At 38.1% G+C, this 22916-nt stretch overlaps 1 protein-coding gene across 1 annotated transcript in view; it reads left to right on the forward strand.

The window, feature by feature from the left end:
- LOC148423597 (low-density lipoprotein receptor-related protein 1B-like) overlaps positions 1 to 22916 on the forward strand; it is a 247169-nt gene that overhangs the window by 205886 nt on the left and 18367 nt on the right. Inside the window, exons 64-83 of the mRNA XM_088415013.1 lie at positions 268 to 361; positions 1472 to 1588; positions 2427 to 2546; positions 3498 to 3617; positions 4858 to 4974; positions 6526 to 6632; positions 8049 to 8181; positions 9296 to 9402; positions 9472 to 9604; positions 10769 to 10891; positions 11075 to 11197; positions 13269 to 13412; positions 13652 to 13786; positions 15043 to 15162; positions 15278 to 15519; positions 15602 to 15825; positions 17349 to 17455; positions 18600 to 18716; positions 19314 to 19487; positions 20988 to 21113. Coding sequence (XP_088271139.1) covers positions 268 to 361; positions 1472 to 1588; positions 2427 to 2546; positions 3498 to 3617; positions 4858 to 4974; positions 6526 to 6632; positions 8049 to 8181; positions 9296 to 9402; positions 9472 to 9604; positions 10769 to 10891; positions 11075 to 11197; positions 13269 to 13412; positions 13652 to 13786; positions 15043 to 15162; positions 15278 to 15519; positions 15602 to 15825; positions 17349 to 17455; positions 18600 to 18716; positions 19314 to 19487; positions 20988 to 21113 — 2683 coding nt within the window. The remainder of the gene's footprint in view (positions 1 to 267; positions 362 to 1471; positions 1589 to 2426; positions 2547 to 3497; positions 3618 to 4857; positions 4975 to 6525; positions 6633 to 8048; positions 8182 to 9295; positions 9403 to 9471; positions 9605 to 10768; positions 10892 to 11074; positions 11198 to 13268; positions 13413 to 13651; positions 13787 to 15042; positions 15163 to 15277; positions 15520 to 15601; positions 15826 to 17348; positions 17456 to 18599; positions 18717 to 19313; positions 19488 to 20987; positions 21114 to 22916) is intronic.

Below are 22916 nucleotides of genomic sequence, written 5' to 3' on the forward strand. Positions count from 1 at the left end.
AGCAATGCGCCTCGGCCTCTTCATTAGACAAACCACTTTGATGATGCTCCTTTTCCATCCTCATCAGAACTTGCCCCCAAGGCAAACAGCGCAGCTCTGCGTTTCTTTCCCGCGTCGGTGTGCCGACATGCTTTGTCGGCCCCATCAAACGCCGGCGTATCGATTTGCGTCCTCGCTCGGAAGACGGATGAAGCGAAAATTGGAGGATCCATGTTGATTTTGTGCTTATTATTCTATTTCCGCCTATGCTACGCTTTGGGCCAAAAGTTTCGCTGCGGGACGGATGAGTGCATCCCTTTCTGGTGGAAATGCGACACGGTGGACGACTGCGGGGATGGATCGGACGAACCTGCGGATTGCCGTGAGTGTGTTATCTTCTTAGGTTTGCGTCGTCAACCGTTTTTGAGTTATTCGAGTTGCCGTTTGCGTGGTAAGTACAGAAATTTGTAATATAACATTATGATAATGGTAATTTTCTATTCCTCTATTTTGTCATTCCTACTTTGTGAGGGAGTTCATAAAAGTGCCCAAAGAGAGCAGTAGATCTTAAGTATTGGCTGCCATCCCAAGTGTTGATCCCTTGAAATAAGGCCAGGCTATTTTTCACATCATTTGGAATGAATCGGCAATTTTTTACTGGGACAACTGAAAAGTTGGCATTTTGAAAAGACGTTTCCAAGGTTAGTTAATTCAAATTTGTAATGGGAGGAAAATGAATCTGTTGGGTTTTTTTTTTTTTAATCATGCCATTGATATTGAATAGGGAATATTTTGGGGCTCTTTATTTGGGAAATGTTGAGTTTTGATGAACCTGAATTTTTGCCATGCGAATTGATTGAGCTGAACATTTTGAATTTTTTGAGAGCGTCATTTGGAATGAATCGGGACATTTTTGTGGGTGTATTAATGGTGAAAATGTCACATTTTTGATTGAAAATTATTCCCTTGGTGAGTAGATGTATCTGACTAATTTTAATCTGAAGTAGGAATGATGCAAATGTGCAGCGATGAATATACCATCTGAATAAATGAACGATAACCTTTGAATGCGTTGCCTCTTTGGGAATGAAAAGGAAGTTTTGGCATGAAAACAACTCAATTTGGAGAAAACTGTAAACACGTAAATGGAATTAGAAAAATATTAGCCCCCATGATGTTTCAGTTATTATCATGCGGGATAAATTTGAATTGGAATGATTTGAATCGGATGTGGAAAGAGATGAGAGGTTAAAAAAGTTGTCGTTCACACAATAAAGATTCATTCTTGCGTATGATAACACGGTGAGGCCATTAATAAAATCCTCAGATGAAAAACAGTATCATCTGTAAGTGACCCCCTGTAGTTTTTTTTTTTTCACTTTAGTGAGCGTACATCATTACTGCAACCTCCTTCTTCTAAATGTACACAATTTAACAGCACGCTCCACTTGTAACTTCTGACGATATAAAGTTTGTATTTCTATTCCAACAGCGGAATTCAAATGCCAGCCAGGACGCTTTCAGTGTGGCACTGGTCTCTGTGCTCTTCCCCCTTTTATCTGCGATGGAGAAAACGACTGCGGTGACAACTCGGATGAAGCAAACTGCGGTGAGTGAGTGAGTGAGTTAGTCGTTTATGACATAAAAGCGGTAAAAATTCATTCATTTCATTTCAGTCACTACAAGCGTTTCCCCGCATTTTTTTTTTTTTTTTTAATGAGGCTGATTAAGCCAACAATAGCCCACAGTGCCACACGAGAAGTTAGCACTTTGGTGATAGTGACAAAAAACACGAATGACCCGTACATCTAGGATTGAATTGGGGGGGTCTTAAAAAAAGAGTGTTGTTCCATTTATGTATTATTTTTTTATTTTTGGAACTAAATTTGGTATCTCCAGCAGCAACTCCAGAAGAAAGGTCACTACAGCGTCTCTAAATTCTTGCTTGACCACCGGAACAATGACAATGCGCATCTGTGTAAAAGTTAACAAAATAAAAGCACATAGTTTTGCAAAGGGGTGGCTATAATACAATTTAGCAATAAGTTGTTTCATGTTCCAATTAATTTGCTCTTAATTTGAAAAGAACTGGTAACTGTTCCTCTCACGGAATTTCAAAACATTCAAATGGATTTAGAAACATAATTAGAATCTTAATTATACCCTGAAGTACCTTGATGTACCCCTGCGGTACTCGTAGCCGGTATTTTAGAAGTGGTGCTTTACTTCTTTTTGTTATTTTTTGTTCTTGTTTTGCTAATTTTCTACTTTTGCTTTGTTTGTGCTATTTATGTTTTATATGTAGGATCGTTTTGTAAAGGACATTTCCTCTCTGAAGGGGTTCCACCTTATAAGTCAGCTGGGCTAATAAGCATCATTTCTCCAATGATGGACATGGTGTTAAAGATATGTGGATAGTTAATAATCAAGATATGTTTTTGTTTCAGAGACATACATCTGTCTGTCGGGCCAGTTCAAGTGCACCAGGAAACAGAAATGCATTCCTCTCAATCTGCGCTGCAATGGTCAAGATGATTGCGGTGATGGAGAAGACGAAACAGACTGCCGTAAGTTTGAACTTTATTCACTTTTTCACAAGTTATTTCATGCAGCCTGTTTTCATTCAAACTTTTCGGAGGAGTTTGTACAAAAAGTAGTGCACAATTAACACATCTTCACATTTATCTCAGCATTAATGAGTAGTGCATCAGTTCTCAAATTTGGCTCTATAAAGGCACTTTTTTTGCTGGTACCAATGTGACAGGAACAGTATTATTTTTTTTTTCAAAATTAAGAGCAAATTAATTGTAAGACGAAACATGAAAAACTTTGAATGCCTTTTTTCATTCAAAAATGATTTGCATTGATTTGGAGGTACTTCACTGCAAAAAAATATTTTGCATTTCGCAGTAGTGATCATTAAAAAACGATTGAGGTCTACTGTTAGAGAAGCCGCTACCTTTTATTGACACCGAGACAATGAATTGCTTAAACAGTAAAAAAATAAACGCTTGTCAAAGTTGCATGTAATTAAATGTCATTTTTCTCATTCAAAGCATTTCTGAGAATAGCTTTTTTCCAGAATTTTGGACCTGATTGTCAGAGTATCACTCTGCATTCATGTCTTTCATATTGCGGCACTTGTCTTGCGTGTGATTGCGATAGGGGTTCCAGCGAGGGGGAGTGGAAAGACATTCAGAAGGAAACAGAATAGATGGGGTAAAATTAGGGTGAAACTAATTACTTCCCTCTTCCAAAGACCGAACGTGGCGTTGCAATTAACACTGTAGCAGTCAATCCTGTTTGAGACATTGAGCGTTGATGACAACCTCCATCGCGTGTGCTAATACCTAACCATCACTGAGCGATTTCCATTAATCATTACAATTGTAATTACTATGCATTTTTTCAAATTTTCTTCATCACTACAATTATTCCGACCTGTACGGTTCCCTTTGGGTTTCTGATGTCTCTCTCTCTCTCTCTCTCTCTCTCTCTCCGCCTCTCTCCGTGCACAGCTGAGAGCACATGCTCCTCTGACCAGTTCCAGTGCAAGGCCTCCATGCACTGCATCTCCAAGCTGTGGGTCTGCGATGAGGACCCCGACTGTGCCGACGGGTCAGACGAGGCTAATTGCGGTGAGTTGCGGAAATCCACTTAACCATAAATCACAACGTTTCACTTCCCTCCGTTCGAGCCGGGTGGGAATGTGATTTAAACGGAATCAATTTTACACTCGGCTTCCCTCTCGCACGTCTGATTGTAGCGAGAGCCTTTTCCAGACGTATCAGTCTTGAAATACAGATTGTGCGGACATACTGTACATGCACGGATAGCAATGAATGGCAGTGAAACTTCTCAAATTTCTGCCCAAAGTTTTTCATCTGACTTTGAAACTTGCTCTGGAAGAACAGTGTTCCACGTTTTTTTTTTTGTTTTTTTTTTGCCACCGTGGTGAAATGTGAGTAGGCAGGGGTCAAAAGTTGACAATCTGTTCTTTGGCAGCATGTTGACAGCCGGTCTTTTCCTCCATCTTATCCCATTCAATACGCAACATTTTCTTGGTCCGATTCCAAAGTTAGCCTCACTATTTCCGAGACTCACTACTGATTCAAGGACATTTTGTCAGAATTGACTTCAGAAAATTGTACGACTGACCAAAAAATGTTGTGTTTGTTGTCTTGACAAGTAGTTTCCCAAAGCCCTTATAAGTACAGTATGAACAAGAACGTGTTCTGAAGCAGTTTTCTTATAACATATCGTATATATTTTTTTCCTTCTTAATGCCACATTAATATTTTAATGTATTCAGAACCTAAGAAAATAAACTTTAAACCTTTTCAAGCAAGTTCACTGCAAAAAAAAGTTTTTTAGAAAGAAGCCTCCAACCAGGCATTTTCAGATTCTGACCACATGAAAAGCTTCAGCAGAAATTTGTGCTTAATTATGCTTAATCCTATTACTATATTGCAGATATTGCAATATATATTGCGAAAAAAAAAAACAAAACAAGAAAGGGATTTGGCAGGTTTTCTCACTTTTGTCGGCCTTGTTGCTTGGCTGCTAACTTTGAATGATTCAATATTGTTATGCTCCAAAAATCTTCCTGAATGTCTTTTTTGAAGAAAGTATTATTTTTGTGTCATAAATGTTGCTGAGGATGATTGCTAGTGCAGCCAGATATTTCATCTTCTGCTGTGTCTTTGCCTCTGGTGAACATACTGAGTTTTGAACTCGGTGTCAAACCTACTCAGGCGAAAACCCGGAGGATACGATGATTACACCCGCAAAATATGATGGCAAGCGGTGCATTAATATTCATGCTCTTTGAAGCCGTTTTTTTTTTGTCTCTGTGTTTGTTTGCACCTGACGAAAAAGATGAAAAGACCTGCGGACCTCATGAATTTCGCTGTGAGAATAACAACTGCATCCCAGACCACTGGCGGTGTGACAGCCAGAATGACTGCGGCGACAACTCGGATGAGCAGAACTGCAGTGAGTTGCCTGACGCCTCCGCTTCCCGTCACTTCCTTTTGTGTACAAAGTCGACGCTCGACACGCACACAAACACGTGCTCTTGGAACAGTCGCACAAGAAGGTTAGGGTTCGTGCAATAAATCAAATTGATTCGATTAATTCCTCATTTGACGAATTCAAGAATTTGCAAAAGACCTGAAATTAGTTAAAAAAAAAAAAAAAAAATATATATATATATATATATATATATATATATATATATATATATAATAATAATTATTATTATTATTATTATTATTATTATTATTATTATTAAACCATATATTGGAATTGAACAACTTAATATAATAACTAAATTCCTTTTCACATGCAATTGCCGAAAGTGACATCACATGTGCTGAAACCTCAGGTAATGACCAAGCAATCACAGTTCAGCTTATGACCGTCACATGACCAACAAGTGAGTCTTGATTGGTTATTACCCAAGCCTCCAGTACAGGTAATGAGATTTTCATTTAACAGCAAGAAGCAAAATGTGTTTTTGAGGGGATTAGTTGTACGTGAAAAATAATTATTTATCAATTTCTTTACAGACAAAATATTAACCTTTTACCCCTAAAAGTGACAAAATAAATGGACTGTCCCTTTAAGGCTTAAGCCATTTATACATAAGCTAAGTTTGCATTAAAACTGATTTTAAGTCAGAAATAAGGGTTTATGCCTGAATATTTTAAACAGAATTTTTTTTCAGTAAATCAAACCTTTAAATAAATGTTTATTGGATGTATTTCTTCCATTTAAAACGATTAAAAATGTATAATACTGCCAGTGCCAAACTTTCAGTTTCATTTCATTGTTTTAATAGTATGCCTTAAATTCATATTTGTGACTTTTTGTTTTGTTTATGTTTGAAAGAAACTGTGTGTTCTTCTTGCATAAAAATTCACATTACGTAGTTACGGCGAGAACCCAAATTCATTATAAATTGACGACTACGTGTATTTTGAATAACATTTTATCCACAATGAGTTGCTTCTTCCTCATACGATACCTCTTGATGTGTCTTACAATCCACATCGCTTTGATTGTAATAGAGAATCTTAGAAATGCTAAGTATGAAAGCAAAAATATAGGATTCATATTCTTTGTAAAATGTGACTCTAGCAGAGATGCAAACACACACACACACACGGATAATGAGGGGGAAAGCCCAGACAGTGGATCTAATGCAGCTGTTTAGTTGCGTCCTAATGTGGTCCTTTGGGACACGCTAAATGGCAGCAACACGATTTTGGCTTCAGAGAGTTTTGCCTCCGTCGATTGCAGAGGCAGAATTGAATGCATTTACATGGTGATCAGCGTCGCCCGCAGCCTCCGCTCTTATCCCGTATCAGCCATACAAAATGAGGCTAATTATCTCCAATTGCGTTGTCGTTATTGTTGTTTTTTTTTTTCCAGGCATTAGCGCATGGTTGTAAACACAAACATTTGGCTAATAATGATAGCCGGAGATTTGTTTGCTTTAAATCAAATTGACATGATTGTAACACTTGTTTATTTTTGTAACAGCGCCAGTCACCTGCAACCACAAGGACTTTGCTTGCGCAAACGGAGACTGCATATCCTCCCGATTCCGCTGTGACGGGGATTACGACTGTTTGGACAATTCCGATGAGGCGAGTTTTTTTTTTTTTTTTTTTTTTTTTTTTATTGTTTGTGCGGTATCAAAAGTCTGAAGACAGATTTGTCATTTTAAAAATCGGCGATTTTAAAATTTGCTAAATTGTAAAATTGAGGTTTTGTACAAGTGGCAGAATGGTAAATGGACAGTTTACAAGACGTGATTGCAAACATATTTACTTCATTGTGGCGCTTAAAAACCTTACGGAGAGAAGCTATGAATAGCTATTATTTTGCACAAGCTATAAAGTTAAGGCTAAATCTGATTTAAATTCGTAAACATTATTATTATCCGATTATTTTGTACATTTTTTAATTCATCGGATCTTTAAATAAATGTTTGAATTTGCATGATCAACTTTTGGAGTTCCTGAGTAAAATATGCCTTGAGGTACCTCTACAAATGTAGTTTGAATGCCTACTAAATCAGATATTGATGGCACAAAAAAAAAAATCATGCAAAAAAAGGCTTTGTTCCACCATAACATGCTGCAGCTTCAAAAAATATTATTATATCATGTTATGTTGTATCACAATGGTGCATTAGGGAAATTCCTCTTTTCTAGCATGATTTGACATATTTATAGCCATTGATGGCTGTAAACATCTAAGATCCATTTTTACGGCCCTGCCAGCGAATGAGTTAGTTTTTGTACCTGTCACTATAAATTGCTGGCATATACCCAAAAATAAAAAACCTTAAATGCATTTTCCCATGAACATTTAACTCCTGCACTCACCAAAGTGAAGGTGAATTAAACGCGCCAAATGCAGCATGGAAATGAAATTGTGTTTAATTTCCCACTGGTCACAATTTTCATAAAGATTTTTAGAAGTAAACATCAGCGGTAACAAGTCCTGCTTTCAAGGTTCATCTCAGTGGGGTCATCAATAGTCATGATGCAGTGTATAATTCAAAGGCTTGTAATTATTCACTATTCTTAGTGAATCATGTTAGGATGCAAGCCTTTATTTAAATATTTGCATTGCATATTATATCTCTAAATCGTCCTTGTTTTGGGGGAGGTTCGCCCAAAGTGGAGGCTTTGATGGTCACGGAAGCTAAACGGCTCGTTTTGGGATCCTTGAGCCGGGCTGAAAGATGCATATGCTAAACGTCTCCAAATGAGCTCCAAAGGTTCTCTTTCCAAGTGGATGCGCAGTACAAACCACAAGTACCTCTTCACCCGCTCGCTATTTTCAAACCTGAATGATGAGCAGCGTTTATTTTATTTTGATTTTTTTTTCTCTTGTATGTATCAGCTGAAGTGTAACATATTGCGCCGCAGTTTCTGTTGCCGCGTGGGTAATGGCGATTGTCATAATGTTATGTACACTCTCCGCACTTTTGTTTCGCGTCGGTCCCCTCGTTATCACTGTTTTCCCACCGTTTTCATATTTTTGGCTCACAGAAAGGCTGTGAGGCACACTGCGCCGATGACCAATTTCGGTGCAACAACAACCTGTGCATCTCCAAAAAGTGGCTGTGTGACGGCCAAGAAGACTGTAAGATGGGAGAGGATGAGAGAAACTGCCAGGGAACAGGTACAATCTGCTTTTTTTTTTTTTTTTGATCAACTGAATGCCGGTCGGTGCACAAAATATACCTCGCTATTATTTTCTTGACTTTCTTCTTCTGAGGGGAAAAAATGTTCCACCGGGGTTAGAAAATGTTTTCCACTTTTTTGTCGTCAATCTTTGGGGTCATTTTCTTGTCTGTGCTGCCTTGAGAAAGGGCTCTGACACATACATAAAGGTTAGAAATGATTGTACTGTTCGTGCAGTGCGGATATACTGTATATTTTCCGGTGTACCTATAACTAAAACCAAAATTCAACATAAATACATAAATTAGGAGGGACAAGGTGTAATATTTAGACAGTCATTTAAAAAAACCTGAAATAAATTTAAAGGTATAAATAAATGTGTTCAATCAAATTAACATTTTTTTTATATAAAATCTTAGGTCTAGTATTCACTATTTATATTACACAGGGAGCGCCACTCAGATGGAGGCCATCATGGTTTTTTTTTTGCTACGGGAAATGAGCTACGGGAAAGTTTTTGCATGCCACCAAATAGAAAAGAAAACAATAAGAATTTACCTTTGAACCTCTGTACATATTGCTGCATTAATTCATATGCCAAAAACGCAACATTTGTCTGAATGCCGTGATTACTGGTGAGGCTTCTTTGACCACATTATTGCAAAAACTTTTCTAGGGGTTGACTGCAACAGACTGTGTACTGCAACAGACTGTTTACAATCATTGTCACAGAAATTTAAAGAATGTTAATCCCGCAATGTATTTGACACCCAAGTCACTCACCAGCTTTTTAAATCCATACACATTCAAAGTTATAGCGGCAGCAGTAGAATGGGAGGATGACAAAAAACTAATACCTGAACTCTTACGCTAATAAATCGTCATGTTTATTAATGCAAGATCAGCTTCTATCTGATTGCTTGTTTTATGGATAAGTGATATAATACTTGAAATTAAATTGCCCCGAGATGTTGCTGTGGTTAGTTTTGCAACATACGAAAACAGAAATCTTGACGTGGAGTGTTTATTTGAGCTCATTTTAGCTTCCAATTTTAGCCACCATTAGTACAATCTAAACCTGCGCGATGCTGATGAGGTTTCCTCCTTGACAGCGGCCCCCTCTTGTTCCGTCAACGAGTATGTGTGCGACAGCGGCGGCTGCGTGTCAGCCAGCCTGCGTTGCGACGGACACGACAACTGTCTGGATGGCTCGGATGAGGTCAGTACACCTTCGGGTGGCCGAATATGCCTGTGGATCAGCGTTGCTAAAAATGCATTTTCGTGACAGACGGGCTGCGTGAAAGAGTGCAGAGAAGACGAGTTTCTCTGCCTAAATCGAGCTCACTGCATCCCTCGACGCTGGCGTTGCGATGGCGTCACCGACTGCATGGATCACAGCGACGAGGAAAACTGCGGCCAGGGTACGTGGGATTCTTGTTGGAGGCTCCGACACGATATGGACAAAAGTATTTGGATGCCACTCTAGATTCCAAAATATGAGGCGATCGTGCATGGTTCCCATTGGTTTCTGATGAGAATCTGATGTAATTTCTGAACTAACGATATTTAAATTGGGATTGCGAATGAATAGCAAAACACGTTTTCTGTTGAAAGAAGAGTCTAATCTCTCTTTTGGTGGGTTCCATATTTGTACAGTGTTGTGGAATTTTTAGGATTTAGATAAAAAGCCCGGAAATCAAATTGTCTCGTATTTAGGTTTCCTTTATTTGAAGCTTAAGAGAACACAAGTCTTAAGAGAACAGTCGGATGTCCTCTAAGAGAGTGTGAAAGGACACGTAAAAGTGGAGATACTTATTCACTCATTGGGAGTGAACGTCTACAAGATGAAAACCAGACCTAAACACATCAGAGAAACAGTTCTTTGTTCAACATGCTTATCGGTATTTGGAGTGGAGGAAATTTACAACCCGAAAGGAGGGTTGAAAACCCATAAAACTGAAGGTGGGAGATCTTGAACTCCCTAACCTATCAGGGTCATCTTATCCTAGCAGCACAAACATTTCTCATGCCTGGTTTAGTGAAAAGTCTTTGTTAAAACAATGCCAGGTGGTCAGTGAATAACATAATGTTAAACTAATATAGGCTAAATACGAATTTTCCATCACATCAGCAACATCTGTCCAAATCCAGGAAAACGGCTAATAGCGAATGAAAATGACAGTAAATGAGGTAAAAGTCCGATCATGTCACGGACAGGACAACTCAAGCCCCTGCCTTGAAAAGTTGCTTTGTGATTAAAAGCAAAACGCGGATTAAAAATGGTAAAAACATCGTACACATTGTAAGATGCTATACTTTTAATAGACATAGGATCTTACAATATGTTTCACAAAATCTGTGGACTTCATTGGAGTTATAAGAGCAGAAAAACCATTACACATGGAAGTGCTTCCCAGCTACTTGCCAGGGGTGGAAAAAAAAAAAGCTATTAAAGATTTGAAATCAGATGGAAGGGGAGAGGAACGGATTGGAATAGCACCTTTTGTTCGCTTGAATAGACCTTTCATTGAGACCTAATGTTGAAAATGCGTGGGGGAGTGTTTAATTTCTTTGTGTGACTATAGGTGCTTTCTTTTGCCGGGCTGACGAATTCATTTGCAATAACACCTTGTGCAAACTTCACACATGGGTGTGCGACGGCAAAGACGATTGCGGCGACAACTCCGACGAAGACGCCGACATGTGCGGTGGGTCCGCCCCAACTTTGCTTTGCTGCAAAGACCATGTAGCCGTAATCCTTTTTAACATATTTATAAGCCACGACTCCCCGCAACGCAATAAAAATTTCCATTTTTGGAGTGCTTTTTTTTTTTTTTTTTGGTCCCTCACAAAGCCGTAACCACTTGCTTTTTATCTCCTTTCATCTACAGAAAAACTTGCCTGCCCTCCTACGAGGCCTTTCCGCTGCAGAAATAATCATGTCTGCCTGCGCGCCGACCAAGTCTGCAATAAAGTGGACGACTGCGGTGACAGCTCTGATGAGGAGGAGTGTGGTGAGGACACATTGCATCAACACACACACACACACATATACACACATACACACACACACACACACACACACATATATATATATATATATATATATATATATATATATATATATATATATATATATATATATATGCAGTGATATGAGTGAGCATTATTGTCTGTCTACATGTGTGCCGCACCTTTTGTGTTCCACTATCTGTTCTTTTAAGGGTGCATAATATTTTGGAGGCAGAAGGCGTAGGCTTTCCGCATCTCCTTTTCCTTTTTTCCGCCAGCCTGACACGTTCCTGCAGCGCAACGCTGATTTGAGGGATGGCGCCAAGCAGGCCCGAGCGAACGGGCCGAATGGCTTCATTCATATTTCACTCTTTCATCCTCTCTTTCTCTCTCTCTACCTCTTATCTTCCTCTCTAATTCCATTGATCCGGCCATCAATCTCTCACTTCAGTCCATTACCTCCCTCCATAGTACGCCTCTTCCCTCCATCCGTCTTCTCAATCTCACCTCGGTCCCATCATGCCATCTCGCTATCGCTTCATTTTCTTCCTTCCTGTTTTTACACCCCCTCCCACGTCATCGTGTAAAGATTCGATTTCCTCCTGATTTGGATATTTCACTTGGTAGCTGTGAAAAAAAGTTCAATCAATACCCGAGCGGTACATTATATTCTATGTTATGTGTATGTGAAAATCTGACAGGCTGTGGAGGTATTATTTTTTTCTTTTTTTTGCAACATATACATCTAGAAATAGTGGTTTTTTTTCCCATTTTTTCAATGTCGAAACCAATTATTAAAAGTTGAAGATATTTGGAGCCGACGTTCGCTTTCAGTAAAAGGAAAAATTTTGGTGTCATTTTTTTTCTTCTTCAATACCATCTCCAGGTCTTATATTTGTTGAAACGTCTTGAGGCATGTTTATTGGAATTTTCAGGTTTGCATGTTTTTTTTTTGGGGTGGGGGGGCTAAAAATTTAACTAAACAAGTTCAGGAAGTTCCCAGGCATATCTGCATACTTTAAAAAGGTTAATGAATACTTAATTATGGCTTCATGATTTTCCACAAACAACTAAATCACTGAAATGTATTGTTCCCATTGACAGCAAAAAAATCTGTCAAGATTAATAAAAAATGGTAAATGAACTGATTTACTATCAGACATCGGATTTCTTTTTTTTGATAATGGCTTTATTATCTTTTTTTTCTCCTAAACTTACATAAATAACAAGGATAACATGTCTCGAGTTAATTAGATTTGAAATTTTTACTACAATTTTTAACCTACTTTGTTAAAACAGCAATACTGATCTTTGTTTTTAATCCCAAGTAAAATAAAAGCTACAAAACTTTTTCTCCATGTCAACTTAATTGCTCCTAAAGTTACCTGATGTTGAATTGAAAAAATAAATTCTCTGAAAGAAACGTTTTAAATTGATGTAGTAAAAAACTGCCAACATTGATAGTTGTCAATTTGACGAATATTGGTATCAACCTTCTTTGAAAAACCCAATTCTGACAATAGGTCGACTTAAAACATTGCTACCTTCAGGGAACCTTTCTCTGCATTCATTCTTCATTTTGACCAAATATGGATGCCGATAACGAGCCTGGCCGATAATCGGTCTATCTCTAATCTCGTTTTTGGCAGCGATTGACTGCCGACGAGCACTTGGCTTCCACCGCAGCATGCGATGGATAAATATTGAAAGTAATGAAGTTCCTTCCAGTGAAATGTCATTTAAAAAAAAAAGGTTGAAATGAGAAAAAGTACCTTTCCCCTGGCATTTAGAGGTTCACATGCTAGTTACATTTCATTAGTGTTAGGTTTATCAGGGGAGCCCTTTACTCAATCACTGCCAGCCCTTCCAGTTGGATACTTTCAATATGGCTGCCTGCCAACAGTAGTGAAAGATCCCAGTTAACTCGTAGATGGCACTAGAACAACAAATAAAAATAAATACCTTAACTTGTGGATGGTATTGTATGAGCGTATGAGAGCACTTGCATCAAGTACGTGTTTCCATATAAAGCTTTCAAAAGTCTTGCGTTTTTTTTTTCTCCGTGAACCCAAGCAGAAGTGGCGGCCGGGCGACCTCGGCCTTGCGGAAAGAGCGAGTTCACGTGCAATAACAGGCGCTGCGTCTCCATCTCGCTGCAATGTGACCTCTTCAACGACTGCGGCGACGGCGGTTCCGATGAGCAGGACTGCAAAGCCTGTGAGTCAAAAACGAAGGCCGTCTAAAACTACCCCGTGACACTGTGAGACGATGAGGAGGCGGGACTAGATTCTAGTTTTATCCGTGATGTTATTTATGCTAATGTATGTACGGCCCAGCTGGTGAGATGCGTTGCGTGTGATGTGAAAGACAACGCTGTCCTTTTGGCTTTTGCGCATCAAAAGCAAACCGCAGCAGGAGTGTGAGCTGGAGAGGGCGGCTGTGTTTTGTATTCGCAGTCTCAAGTGGCGACCTGTGTGGCAAGAAAACAAATCCGTGCGGCGAGGACGCCATATGCAACCAGACCAACGTAAACGCCGTGTGCCAGTGCAAAACGGGCTTCAAGAGGAACCCCAAGTCAGGCCAGTGTGATGGTAAGTGATCATCCATTTATTTATATATATATATATATATATATATATATATATATATATATATATATATATATATATATATATATATCGGCAAATCAAATGTAATGTTTGTAATGCCATGACAGGAATAGTGCATGATTTCTTTTCAAATTAAGAGCAAATTAATTGTAACATGCAGCAACATATCGCTTGTTTGTTAGTAACTCATTTGGAAAACAATACATGTATGATTTATTCAAATTTTTAACTGCTTTCGTAGTGGTATCTACATGGACCTGTATTTTATTCAGCAACTCCAGAAAATTGATTGCGTAGTGTTTGTTTCTTGCTTGTCTGCTGGCACGTTGAGTAATGACAATCCACATCTGTATAAAACTTAAGAAGATAAAAGCATGCCACATTATCACTCTATCAAAATAAGTTGCTTCAAGTTCCAATCAATTTGTTCTTGATTTGAAAAGAAACCTGTACGAGTTAAAAATCAATGGACAACATTTTTGACTGAACTGATTATAACCCAATCGATTATAAACAAAACTTGGGATTGCAACCCTAAATAAATGTTTTGACATCACAAGAAATTAGATGAAAGATAAACTGAACTACAACATTGTATTGTACTTTTTTTTTGGATTTCAGTCAGTCTTCAGATATTAAGTGCTTCAAATTTCTCAAATTAAACTTATTAGATTCTTTTTCTTCCAATTTAACAGCAGTGTTTTGTCCTATTTTCCTCTGTAAAATGTACTTGACGCACTGGCATCACCCACGTCATAGTCCGATGACAATCTTCCCTCAGTATTTCTTATTTTCGACAGAAAAGAAAAATAACTTTTACAGAGAACTTTTTTTCTAAAACACTTCAATCGATACCAGATAAGATTTTAGCAGCAGAAACATAATTAGCTCTTATCTTACAGTGAGCTTTCAGTGAAAATGGCGAGTGTGTGCTCCGATGTGTCTTTAACACTGCATGCAAAATGTGAATCCATTCAGTGCCAAAAACCTTAAAAGTATTTTGACGTCTTTTAGGAATATATATATATATATATATATATATATATATATATATATATATATATATATATATATATATATATATATATATATATATGCATTTCCTAGGCTGCTTGCTGATGCTATAACAAATATCTCAACACCTCTCAACGTGCCACAAGCAGTATCCTTCACCTTTACGGTGGTTAATATGTTAAAAGCAAGCGCTTTCTCCAATCCCGCGTTGTCATTATTTGCAGAGACAAACGAGTGCCTGCAGTTCGATACGTGCCCCCATTACTGCACCAACACGAAAGGATCGTTCAAGTGCACGTGTGACAGAAATTATAAGGAGATCGATGGAAACTGCGTCGCAAAAGGTATGACGCTCTTAAAGTTTTATAGCAGACATTCACGTTTTCTTCAGATGACCTTCATTTGAGAACGGAGCCCGGCTGAATCGGCGCCGCTTTCTATTCTCGACTTTGCGGGCAGGAGCGGAGGATCGAGTGCTCTACATCGCTAATGACACTGAAATCCGAAGTTTTGCGTATCCGTTTAACCGGAGCCACGGACACAAAGTGCTGGCGCAAATTGAGGACAATGCGCGCATTATCGGGATGGATGCTTTGTTTCACCACCAGAAGTTTATCTGGGCTACCCAATTCAACCCCGGCGGAATATTTTTCAAAGAAAGTATGGAGAGAAGTCAAAGCAAAACGAATATCCGAAACATCGTAAGCATCCGTAGCCGTTACCGATTCGGTCGATTACTCCTTCAGCCCAACGAACGGAGTTTTGTTTTTCTCCGGCTTCCAGTGTTCCGACTTCCGACGGCCGCGAGACATTTCCGCCGATTGGATCACCGGAAACGTCTACTGGACCGATCATTCCCGGATGCATTGGTTCAGCTACTACACGGCGCATTGGACCAAATTACGATATTCCATAAATGTCGGACAACTTAAGGGACCGAATTGCACACGCTTAATTACCGACATCGCTGGAGAGCCTTACGCCATTGCTGTAAACCCTGGACGAGGGTAAGTGGACTTGAAGCATATTTTTTCTTAAATACATCCAAGGAAAAATTCCTCACTGTCTTATATTACCCCATCAAGCCCCGCCTCTTAAAGGCACATTGATTGACTTTTTTTTTTACAGCTTTTGATATTTTTTTTTTTTTTTCGGGGACGATAGTGTTTATTTGTGTTACTGTTTATTAGGCCAATAATCAATATTTGGGGTCAGCTTTCATTTTCAGTAAAAGGGGAAAATACTTGGCATCCAACTTAAAATAAGCGTATGTAAATGTTTTAAAGCATATATTTATAGAAGAAATTTTTGAAAAGAAAGTTTTGAAAATGTTTTTTATATTAGTCACCAGGTAACTTTGTTTAAAAAATCTAATAAAATGTTCCGAGAGCTTCTAATGCTATGGCTTAAAAAACTAAATAAAACCTTAAGTAAAAATCATAGCGCCCGTTATTTTTTCCTGAATCTTTTTTCATCCAAAATTCCTAAATAACTAAAAAGTACAATTTTCCCTCACTGATTCTTTGCTTTAATTGCAAGTATCTATTGTATGGATCTTTTTAAGTTAAATTCAAAAACAAGTTTCCGTTTTTAAAAGTTTTTTTTTTTTAATCCCAAATATTGGTGCTGATATTTACAATGTATTTTAAGGTAGCTAATTACGTTAAAAACAAGTACATATATATTTCAAACAAGTTTTGAAGCCTTTAGGTAAAATAGGTTCTGAAAATGGCTTGCACTGAATGAGTTAAAAGTTCTCAACATGAATGTTCTACTTCAGTGGTTCTTGAAGATCTTTGACTGCCAAAAGGTATGAGTGTGTGAAAACTGTAAAAAAAAAAAATGTCCAGATTGTACAGCTACGTAGTTTTTCTTCACCCCATTTTTAGATTGTAAAAAAAAAAAAAAAAAATGTCCCGATTGTACAGCTACATGGTTTTTCTTCACCCCATTTTTAGATTGTAAAGGAGTACCTAATGAATTCTCTGGTGAATTGCTAGTATATCATGATATTAATATTTCTTATTACGCAGCCTTTTATGCGTTCGTATACGCTCATTGACGGTCCTATCTGTTTAACGTTCAGATATTTCCAAAGCTTTGCGGTGTCAACCAGCTGGACTCTTAATTGTGTTTGCTTGCCATTAGAGGCTGAGCAGGTAATGTGCTGCATACTAGGTTTTTATACTATAGCTGCCTGCCATATTCAAATGCAACATAATGAGATCGCTGACAGTGAACCAAAACAGCGCGGCAAATGCGCAGCCAGCCAATGGCTCAAATCTCATTAGAATGCTCAGCACAGTTGAAGGGAGCTGCTGTTTGCTTACAATAAATACCCGCTGGATGTCGAGGAGCGGTCCTAGCTGGAACGCTTTGATGTTGGGGTTGTCTTCTTGTTCCTCAAGCCAGATGAGCACCACCCCAGCTTTCATTTATGCAAGAACGTATGGGTGTAATCATATGAGCTAATATACGGCATTGCAAAGGCACATGGGGCAAAGGTGATTATAATTTCTCTGACATTCAGGATGATGTACTGGAGTGTGGTAGGCGACCACTCTCATATTGAAGAATCCGCCATGGATGGATCTTTACGCAGAGTGCTTTTGGAAAAAAACCTCAGGAGACCAACCGGTAGGTACTTGTTCTTTTAAGTAGAATTGTATGTAGGTAATATCTGTGTTGTAAGTGAGAAAACACTGCCACCCAATGGTCACAGTGATCACTACAGTGCTTTTATTACGTAAGCATTAGTCAAGTGTCAGCTCACCTCCATAAAAAAAATGAATAAATAAAAAACGTATTTGACGTGTATTTCATTTGAATTCCTGCTCATTTGATAGAATTTCCAGTAGGGTATACGATTACCAAAATATGTTATCATAGAACATCGTTTTGGCGACATGGTCGACAAGTGGTTTACTAGCGCTGGGTTTTTATACTGTAACACTCTATTGCATATTGTATTAATCGAAGACAATGAAAGATCTCAATAAGTTTACTTTGCGGTATAACGTAAACAATGCTGCAAAATACCAACCAGCCATAATATTATGACTGCTTTCTGTAGTAAAACATCTGCACAAGCACATTTTTGGGAGGAATATTGTGATATTTACATCATCCGTTCTCAATAGGGCACTCAATGACCCACGACCATTCACAACACACACGTTTATTATGTATGATGTTGAATAAATGCATCGCATGCAGCATTTTAAAAATTAATCTCTTCTATAGTCACAGCATAAATAAAACAACACCAATAAATGTGTATACAAATGAAACTTACAAATGCCTCTGAAGCAGCTGTTTTTTTTTTTAAATAGGGAAACACCGTTGAACTAGTTTTGAGCATCAGCTTTGTCCTCCTTTAATTCAAGCGGCAACATTCTGTTGTGTTTACAGAGCGAGGAATTCATCATCTGCGGAAAACCTATTTAAAACCCCCAGCCGGGCTCTCAATTATCTAGTCAAACGCCGTGCCCAAAGTAAAAGTGATTCATTGGTTCGGAATTGTAACGTAAGCATTCCGAAACGCTGCCTTCCAAAGCGCAATGCGCGATACGCACAGATCTACTTTGTAATTTCCACACAGCGGCATTGATTGTGGAAAGAAAACAAGGCAAAGGGTAGAAACACACACACATAAAATGGCGGCTTCAGATTTGAGCTGGACTGTCGTGACCTTGGCTTCTACCGACGCTTGACGACTTGCGGCAAGATCTCGGCGTGGTTTGGGCGGTAAATAAAAGTCTTTGTTTCCTCATCCCCGCAGGACTGACCATTGATTATTTCAATCAACGTTTGTACTGGGCTGATCCCGAGCTTTCGCAGATTGGCAGCGTGAGATTGGATGGTTCCGACCCGCTGATGACGATCAATGAGAGACATGGTAATTTCTGGCATAAAATGTCTCACTTTCGAATGGAAGACGATTAGGGCCAGTGGGGAAAAAAAAAAGTTGGGAGAGGTTTTTTTTTTATCACAGAATTCTCGCTTTAAAGTCAGAATATGGATTTTGAAGCCAGAATTCTTTAAAGTCACGATTCTGACTAAAAGCAGAATTCTTTAAAGTCTTACTTTAAATTCAGATTTCTCTTGCAGGATGATCGCTGGGTGATTGGGCAGTAAACAAAAGTCCTCATTCCCTGCTCGACTGCCCATTGATTTTTTACTTTAAAGTCAGACTTCTCAATATATTCTCATAATCAATTTTTCTAAGAATTGTTCCTTTATTTCATTGGACAAAATGATCAAAATTTGATACTGGTAGTCAGAATTTTGACTAAAAAATCCATTTTTTTTTTATTGATTTTCACAAAAGTCAGAATTCCTCTGACTATTCCCAGAAAAAAATCATAATTCTGTTTAAATCGAGGGTTTTAAGAAAAAGAAACATTTGTTCCCTCACTGGCCGAAATGAATTTCGACTTTCTTTCTTTTTATCTTTATTTAATGGCGTTATAGTGTTTGTTGTCTGTATTTGCAGGTATCTCCCAACCTTATAGAATTGATTTATTTGAAGATTACATCTATGGAACAGGACTCAAACACGAGGTCTTCAAGATTCATAAGTTTGGAAAACAGACAGTGGAGTTTTTTAACTTGGGTGTGGAGAAACCCACCAATGTTTTGATCTCCCACCGATTCAAACACCAAGATGGTAATTTGCATTTTTTAATTGTCTTTCCAAATTAAGGAAATCTACATGGTCAAATTATGGAGCCGTTTTAGCCATTGGTGGCTTGATTTGGAGTGTCTTTAAATTAATCGAATTTTAAATTAATTAAGCTGATCCTCGGCGATAATAAGATTTTAAAAGCCAGGCGCTTTTTAATGAATACAAGTCAAATTAAGTACTTTGTCATCCTACCACCAGGGAGCAATATTTTCCCATGACAAAAGCTTTGCACCCTAATATATTAAATTACCTGTGCGAAATAGTATTGAGTTTGTCACTTGATTCCGAATAAAAACAGTGCTGGCTGTCAATTGAGAAAAATTGGATTGGCAAAAAATTTGATTAAATTGAGTTTGAAATGATGAAATGGTGAAAATGACCTTTTGACTGCTAATTGATTCAAATTTGCTTAAAACTAAATCATATCAGCAAGTTAGCTGTGTTGCCCGGTGTGCCAATTTTACTTCATTCATGTATTTTAGTTTATTATTACTATTATTTGTATCAAGGCTTGAACCCTTGTTTATATACCGCTAGTTATAAAAAAAAGGGACCTAAATAGACATGTTTGACCAAACATGCTCAATAATCGTGATAATAAATTGTGATTTCAATATTGACCAAAAATAATTGTGATTATTATTTTGGCCATAATTTTGCAGCCCTAAAGCAATAGCTTGATGATTACATCATTAATAAAATAGTTATTGAACAATTGCTTAATTAATTAGTTGTCGATCAATCAGTTAATTTTTACAGTTCTAGTTAAAGCAGAATTGCAGGCTTATATAACTGAGTTGAAGCTTAGTGATTTTTTTTTTTTTTTTTTGTGAGGTCATCATGCAACGTTATGAGCGAGTTGTCCAACTGCATTTGCATTCAAATGGAGTCAGTTGGTCAATTTTTCAAAATTGAAGCTTTGCTGTCCCTGAGAGACTCATTAGACCCAACCGTAACGCAATGTGTGGGCTGAAGACGTGCCTTGACATCAAGCCCGCTTGTCCCTCAACAACCTGTGTTATTTTAGGATTTCACCGTCAAGTTTTTTGCGCGCGTGCGTGTTTTTGTTCACGGCGAATCATGCGTACTCTCCTTTAAATTGTAAATTCTCATTCATTATGGATTTGTCATGCTTGATTGATATCCTTTGGCAAAACCACACTCATTTGCGATCAAGTCAATATCGCCGTGGTAATTATCCGTATTGACCAGAATACAACCATCCCTGAGTACTGTTTTGATGAATTCATTTTTAGATATTTGATGTTGTTCTTCAGTGCAATTCAAGGTCCATTGATTAATCAGGCATTTCACACACACCCACGCGACTTGAGTATTCCGGTTGGTGATATTGTGCATGTCAAATTGTGCATATGTTCATCTTTGGGCCTTTCAAGGCTATAACAAATATCCCACTCTTCAAAACATGAACATTCGAATGAACAAAATGTATCACAGAGTTCCTCTGACTTTTCCCAACAGCGTCAAATCCATGCCTGAGGATGTCTTGTGATTTTATGTGTTTGCTCAACCCAACGGGTGCCCGATGTACTTGTCCGGAGGGCAAAATACTGATCAACGGCAGCTGTAGTGATGTCAACACCTCAGGTGGGCTTTCGCCTTGCTTTTCTGACGCTGGTTCATGCCGCTTTACAGAAAACTGCGTAAAAGAAAATATATCAGGGTGCCAGCTAGCAAACACGCAGTGGTTGCTACTTGCGGTTGAGACATAATAACCCATTCACTCCCATTTTTTTTTTTCCCAGACATTCAATCCCAACAAATTACTGTATTTATGATTTTTTTCATTCAAGTGGCTAGTATTCAATTATCTAATCAATTACTTCAGTACCTAGTCAAATACTGTAGTACCTTAGTACCTAAAGTAATTGATTGCCATACTTAAGTACCTAAAGTAATTGTTGCTATAGCTCAGTGCTTCTCAATTATAGCTTTCCAAGCCCCGCCCCCACTTAACACACTGACTATAAATAACATTATTAGCTGTAAAAAATATAGAAATATGCCTAGACCTATATCCTTTTTAACATTAACAAAAGAAAAAAGCAATAAAAATCAACTTTTAACAATTGTTAATTATTTTCTGCAGTGTTTATATGGTTACAGCTTAGTCTAAAACAGACAAAAATAACCTAGTGCATCAAAGTGCCTGAAAAATTTAAAAAAATAAAAAATGATGAGTATTAATTTTTCTCCAATTGATCAACAACACGCCACCAGATTTTCATATACATGATATTGTGCTTTTAATCTTGAAAGCTCAGGCTACTATATTTGCATTTCCTGTTGTTACCTTCCCGAAAGCGGTTGGCTGACTTGCATCGCGTTTTGTGTCCCACCACACCAAACACGTCCTATAGATGTCATCCTATCATCCACTCATGCAAACAGCATTGACTGCAATTCAAATATGTCCCTTATCACGCCATCCACGTAGTCGATCTGAACCAAGCGTTATTTATTTTCCCAAACCATGGAGAGCCGCAATATAAAAATGAAAAAACCACAAGCGGCTCCGACCCCGCAGGTTGCTCGTGCTAGAGGTTTGCTTGAATAAAAGATATATACTAGTACATACATGTGCATGAAAAAAAAATAATATTTTGCTCGTAGTTGATGATCTGTCAACATAAAAGTCTAGAATGCAGCCCAGACCGAAGCCAGCTGGGATCAGCTCCATTTTCCTTGCTCACCTCAAAAAGCACTATCGAAAATGGATGGGTATACTATTACACTATATAAGTGCTACTTCTCACTTCTCTTTGTGTTCCCTTTATGCACTGTACGTGGTCAGACCTCATAAGCTCCAAGTACCATATTTACAACTTCCCAGCTCTCTCAAATGCTGCATTAGGAAGACTTGTGGTCAGGGATATAAAGCAGAGAAAATGGCATTAACTACTGACAGTGATTAAATCTAGACCTCATATCTGCAGTGGCGCCTGCAGATTTTTTTTTTTTTTTTTTAATAGACGTGGCCAGAGAGGCCACTTAAAATCTCGGAATGGCCACAGCATAACTAAAAGCCATTATTAAAGATATCATTATACTGTTGTCAGAAATACTTAAGAGAAATGTCTACTTAGGCTACGCTAATGATCTATTGCGCCCAGACTAATAACATTTACAGCGAATATTTTGAATTTTGTAATGGCATAAAGTATATAAGTCATAAAGTGCGCTATTCTTCCCTTAATACGTCCTCACAGCAGCTTAGACAAATAGATAGCTCCTTCGATGACGACAACTGTTAATTATTGCACTTTTATTCACAGTAGATGACTCAGAGGTGTAAAACTATAAACAAGAAAACACCAAAACACTTCAAATGCTTTTATAATATAAAATACAACAAAATACCCCTCTTGTCTTTTATATTATAAACAGTAG

Source organism: Hippichthys cyanospilos, chromosome 5 (assembly GCF_059441005.1).
Source record: "Hippichthys cyanospilos isolate Australia breed blue-spotted pipefish chromosome 5, RoL_Hcya_1.0, whole genome shotgun sequence".
Taxonomy (NCBI): Eukaryota; Metazoa; Chordata; class Actinopteri; order Syngnathiformes; family Syngnathidae; genus Hippichthys; species Hippichthys cyanospilos.